General features: G+C 36.8%; 1 protein-coding gene across 1 annotated transcript in view; it reads right to left on the reverse strand.

Moving 5' to 3' along the window:
* The window catches only part of MOB1A (MOB kinase activator 1A), a 28,549-nt gene that overhangs the window by 12,646 nt on the left and 9,455 nt on the right, over positions 1-6,448 (reverse strand). The window contains exons 3-4 of the mRNA XM_011980760.1: positions 4,224-4,317; positions 2,401-2,563 (exon numbers count right to left, since the gene is read on the reverse strand). Coding sequence (XP_011836150.1) covers positions 2,401-2,563; positions 4,224-4,317 — 257 coding nt within the window. The remainder of the gene's footprint in view (positions 1-2,400; positions 2,564-4,223; positions 4,318-6,448) is intronic.

Below are 6,448 nucleotides of genomic sequence, written 5' to 3' on the forward strand. Positions count from 1 at the left end.
AAAATATGTTGCTTATAAAATAATCTTAAGTTAAAAATGACAAGGATTGATTTCATCCATGAACACTGATGCCAAACTCAAATATTAACAAATAAGAAAGACTCTTCCAGCAGAATATTTTTATTAAAAAATAGAGAAAACCTTGGGGTCACAGGCAACAGATACTGGAAAAGTATCTGATAAACGCTATAGCCATTCCTCGTTTAAAAAAACTTTTGTAATGTAAATGGTAGATATTTTTCATTAATATAATTTTTTAAAAATCCACACACCTCTAACCAAAAGCCAAGATTTCTGCTTACTGCAGAAATACTAGAGGTACTTGCATAATAGTAAGAAAGCAAGAAACGGATGTCTGCCATCATCACCACCACTCAGTTTTGCGCTTGAAATACCACTCAGTGCAATCAGATAAGTGTAAAACAAGAATATATTATCAGGAAGGAAGAGGCAAAATGAACACTATCTTAACATGACACAGTTGTATACTTTAAAAATTCAAGAGAACCAACCAAAAACTAACAGAAAAAGAGTCTGATGGTTAATTATAAAATTTAAATAAAAATCAACAGCTGGGCCAGTGCTGGTGGCTGACACCTGTAATTCCAACACTTTTGGAAGGCTGAGGAAGGAGGGCTGCTTAAGCCCAGGAGTCTGAGACCAGTCTGGGAAACATAACGAGACCTCATCTCTACAAAACACAAACAAAATTAGCCAGGTGTAGTGGTGCATGCCTACAGTCCCAGCTACTTGGGAAGCTAAGGTGGGAGGATCACTGGAGCCCAGGAAGTCAAAGCTGCAGTGAGCTGTGATCACACCCCTGTACTTCAGCCTGGGGAACACAGTGACACCCTGTCTCAAAAAAAAATTTTTTTTAATTAAAAAGTAAAAACCAACAGCTTTCCTATACACTAAATAACCAGCTGGAAACTATGTTATCAATAAAAGACATAAAATCCCTAGAATAAAATTAAAACTTGAACAACTGACATAAACTACAGAATTTTACAAGAGAAAATAAAGCTAAAGACACAAATGAACAATATCTTGTTCTTGGCTAGGAAGATTCAGTAAAGAAAAAAAGAATCCCTATCTATAAAAATTAAATATAGTCATAATTAAAACCTAATTTTTTTTTTACCTTGACAAAATGTTTCTAAGTTCTTTGGAAAAACAAATATCCCAGAATAGCTGTGAATATTCTGAAAAAGAGCAAGGAAGGGAGACCAGCCTTACAAGATGCTAACAGATGCAGGGCCACAGTCACTAATGTGTGGAATTTCTATAGAAGCAGATAAAGAGTCTAAAACACGCAAAAATATATGGCAATTTGTTGTGCGCATTCAGATAATCGGGAGAAAAGGCAAATGTGTTTAATAAATGGTAATGGGACAAACTGACTAGTATTTCCATTTGGAAACAAATTAATGTAGCATTCAGGGAAAAAAACCTGCCTGGCCAGGCATGGTGGCTCACGCCTATAATCCCAATACTTTGGGAGGCCAAGGCAGGCAGGTCACTTGAGGTCAGGAGTTCAAGACCAGCCTGGCCAACATGGTGAAACCCCGTCTCTACTAAAAATACAAAAATTAGCCAGGCATGGTGGCATGTGCCTATAGTCCCAGCTACCCAGGGACTGAGGCATGAGAATTGCTTGAACCTGGGAGGTGGAGACTGCAGTGAGCCAAGACTGCATCGCTGCACTCCAGTCTGGGCAACAGAGACTCTGTATCAAAAAATTAAAAAAAAAAGAAAACATGAAGAAATATTTTTATAATCTTGAAGCAGGGAAAAGCTTTCTAATTGTTATATTAAAACCAAGTCATAAAAGATACAATAGGACAAAAAAATAAGGTTGTGTATAGCAAAAATGCTCCATGAACAAAATGAGACAAAAGGTAACCTGGGGAAAAACATATACAACATGTATGACAAAGCGCTGATATCCTTTACACAGAAATAGATGAAAGATATAAACAGAAAATACACAATGATCAATGAAACAAACAAAAATCTAAAATGCTCAATTTCATCAACACTTTTTAAATGTACATTAAAACAGAAATTTAACCAAATTAGAAAAGATTAAAAAATGAGTAATAACCAGTGTTGGTAAAGAAATACAGGCAAACACAAACATGGCTGGGGGGAGTATATGTTGGTACAAACTTTTTGGAGGAGAATTTGGCAGTCTCTACGAGTATAACAATGTTAAAAAGAACAGATTTATCATTCAAAAAGAGAAACAGGCTGGATACGGAGGCTCAAGCCTGTAATCCCAGCACTGTGGGAGGCCAAGGCAGGAGGATCACTTGAGGCCAGGAGTTTGAGACCAACCTGGACAACACAGCAAAAACCCCCCATCTCTATTTATATTAATAAAATAAAATTTAAAAAAAAGAAAGAATATTTCCACAATGTTAACTCACCAATCTTAGAAGGAAAAAGAGTTTCATCATCAAGCTGATCCTGAACCCAAGTCATCAAATAGTCAATGTATTTTGGTGCAGAACATTTGATTGGCTTTTTAATATTAGTACCATCTGCCCAATGATATTCATATCTGGAGAGAAAAATGTTTTACTGATTTTTCAAAAATATTAACAAATGTGCAAGTTGTAATTAAAACAGGTTCATTCACGTTTTGTCAATAGAAGTTATATCTAACTTTAATAAATCACCTTAAGTTCTACTGAAGATTACTATAAGTCCTCTATAGAATTATCCTGAAAGTGACAGTTATAAATGGAAGAAAAAAGGGAGATAATGTGGCAGGAGGCAATGCCAGGATAGATGTTTTATTAACAACACAGCCCTGGGAAACAGGAAGGAACTGCATTCCTGTAAGGCAGAAGGTTGCTGAGGGCTGGGTATGGAGCCGATGGATCCATTACATTCTTCTGAGATTCTTGTTCATCAATTTATTATCATCAATGGAGCCAATATTATAAAACTCTGTTTTGTGGGCCAGGTGTTAGAGATACACATTAGGCATGCATACTTCCCCCCTTACCATTGCTGAGCTAGAAGGATTAACAAGAGTTATACAAAACATCACTGTGTAAAGCATTTGAGCCAGAGGTAAGTTTAATTTTCCTGTTTATTTTAATTTCTTTTAAAGCTTGAGGAATATAACTTAACACAATATAAAATGAAAACATTCTTCCTAAAATATTGTAATAAAAATAGGACTACAAACTCATTAGGGATCTTTTTTCCTTTACACTTGTAGCAAAGTCAGAAAGGACAATCTTTTTCAAAAGGCAAACATCTTGATAACATCTATCATCCATAAAATCAGTCATTTATTATAAGAAAAAAAAAAACTGGAAGGAAACACAGCAAATATAAATCCCATCATATGATGGACTTAATATTATGACTGATAGAGTTCCATCTTTTCAGTATTTCTTGAAATTTATTAAAGTCAAAACATTTTTAAATCTAGCATCTTCAAGCCAGATAATTACTTCAAAATTGTGCTGCTTTAAATACTAAATAAGCACCAGAAAAAATAATCAAATATTAAAAGATCAACTAAAAACTCTTTCAAGAAATTCATTTAAAAACTAGAAACAGGAAACATGTTATTAATAAAATTGAAAAAATAAAATGTTTGCAATTCAAGACAAACATAACTCAAATTTCTGTTTACTTCTATAACAAAACATTCAGACTTACTATGATGAAACTATGATGAAACATAAAAATGAAAACAGGGAGTACCCACATACCAAAGTATTTAATAATAACTAATAGCTGGCCAGGCGCAGTGGCTCACACCTTTAATCCCAGCAGTTTGTGAGGCCGAGGTGGGCAGATCACTTGAGGCCAGGAGTTTGAGACCAGCCCTGGGGAACATGGTGAAACCCTATCCCTACTAAAAATGCACAAATTAGATGGGAGTGGTGGCGCACGCCTGTAATCCCAGCCACTTGGGAGGCTGAGGCATGAGAATCGCTTGAACTTGGAAGGCAGAGGTTGTAGTAAGCCAAGATCACACTGCAATCCAGCCTTGCAACAGAGCGAGACTCTGTCTCAAAATAAATAAAATTCAAAAATTACACAATAACTAAAAGCTTATGGGTAAGTAGTCAAGAACCAATAAAACTGAATCACCTTCAAACAAACAAATGAATAACAAATCTTAATTGTTTAATTTATACCAACTGGTGATAAAGTAAAACTAATCCAAACACCTATATAATAGGCAGTATATGTACCTCGGACCTGCAGACATGACTGGACAGCTTGCTTCAGTGCAGAATTCTGTAATAGTTCCATATAACATGTTGATCTGGTTAAAGAAATCCACAGCTGCAGAGATAATAGAATTGTGTTAAAATGTCTGTGTAAACACAAAACATGAGACCTCTCAGTTGAAGGAAAAACAGACAATATATTTAGGTTCTTAGCTGAACCCTTGAGACATTCAATAATCCAACGATACTCTAAGTTTTAGTACACTACATTTTTTTTTTTTTTTTTTTTTCCTGAGACAGTCTTGTTCTCGATGCCCAGGCTGGAGTGCAGTGGCGCGATCTTGGCTCACTGCAACCTCCGCCTCCCAGGTTCAAGCAATTCTGCCTCAGCCTCCCGAGTAGCTGGGATTACAGGCTCATGCCACCACGCCAGGCTAATTTTGTTTTCGTATTTTTAGTAGAGACAGGGTTTCACCATGTTGGCCAGGCTGGTCTCAAAACTCCTGACCTCATGATCCACCTGCATATAACAGCAGGAAAATAAGATACTGGAGATAACTCTAACTTAATGATGACTATTACATCATTTGAATATACAATATAATTACATCCAAGGAAATGAAAAATCCAGTTTACCAATTTGGACCAGATAATACAATTTGTGTTTGGAAAGAGACAAAACATGTTGTGGAATATACCGTGAGGGAGAAGGTGCAGCAGCTGTATCCTGAGGCATTTAAAAGATCTAATTAATCATAAACATTTGTTTTTGAGGTCTACAGCATACTGAGGACAAAATACTTCAGATAAAGTCCCTTGCCCTGGAGTCTCTAGTTAACAGAAAGGACAAAATTAAAAGAGATGAATAATATAAGATACGGCCAGGCATGGTGGCTCATGCCTGTAATCCCAACACTTGGGAGGCTGAGGTAGGAGGACTGGTTGAGCCCAGGAATTCAAGACCAGCCTGGGTAACAGAGTGAGACTCCATCTCTACAAAAATTTTTTAAAAATTAGCCAGGCGTAGTGGTGCACACCTACAGTCCCAGTTATGTAGGAGGCTGAGGCGAGAGGATTGTTTGAGCCCAGGAGGCTGAGGTTGCTGTGAGCTGTGATGGTGCTACTGCACTCCAGCTTGGGTGACAGAGACACTGTATCAAAATAAAAATAGCAATAATAGTACAAGATATAAGAGGACAGGATCCAAAGGCCAACGATAAATGTTACAGAGAAAAGGCAAAGTCATGAAGAGTTGGAAGTAGTCAGGGGGTACTTCCTGAAGGAGCTTCAGCTAGATCCAGAATAAAATGGAACAGGAAGGGGGTGAGTAAACAAACTTTACCGAGTGAAGTATACTCTATACAAAGAGAACCACATAAGCCTTGGAAAGTTTTAAAAAATGTTTCAGGCTAGGTGCAGTGGCTCACGCCTATAATCACGGCACTTTAAGAGGCCAGGATTTGAGACCAGTCTGGGCAACACAGCTAGACCCTGGTCTCTGCTGAAAATTTTTGAAAATTAGTTAGGCATGGTGGCACACGCCTGTAGTCCCAGCTACTCAGGAGGCTGAAGTGGAAGGATCCCTTGAGCCCAGGAGTTCGAGGTTGCAGTGAGCTGTCAGGGTACCACTGCACTCCAGCCCGAACAACCTGTCTCAAAAAAATAAATAAATAAAAAGTTTTAGTCTCCTGTCTAAAGTAGTACCTAAAAACAACTAGGGATTTTCCAAGTTTCTTAAAAAACAAATAGATTTTTTTTAATGCTATCTTGTAAAAGGAATTTTATACAAAACTCCCTCACTTATAAATCTTCCTCTTAGTCATGTTTCAAAGAAACACAGATATTCAATATTCACACAAAACAAAAAATATGCCCAGGTGGTAGCTGGTTTGGTCTAGAGGAGCTATTCTCAAAATGTGGTCCAGGAATCCCCTATCTGAGGAAGGATATGTAAGGTCAAACCATTTTAATTGTTCTTTTCACTCTTACTCTCTCAAGAGGGCACCATGGTGTTTTCCAGAGGCTCCATGATATGTGATATCACAGACTGCATATAGAAACGGATATAAGAATCCAGCTGTCTATTAAGCCAGACATTAAATAAGATTTACAAAAATATAAAACAATGCCACATTTTTCACTAAAATTTGTTATGGAAAATAGTCATTTTTCATAAAAACATATTTATGTTAAAATATAATGGGTTTATTATTGTTATTTTAAAATGAATTTGGGCCAGGTGCAGC

This window comes from Mandrillus leucophaeus, unplaced genomic scaffold (genome assembly GCF_000951045.1).
Source record: "Mandrillus leucophaeus isolate KB7577 unplaced genomic scaffold, Mleu.le_1.0 Scaffold216, whole genome shotgun sequence".
NCBI classification, from domain to species: Eukaryota; Metazoa; Chordata; class Mammalia; order Primates; family Cercopithecidae; genus Mandrillus; species Mandrillus leucophaeus.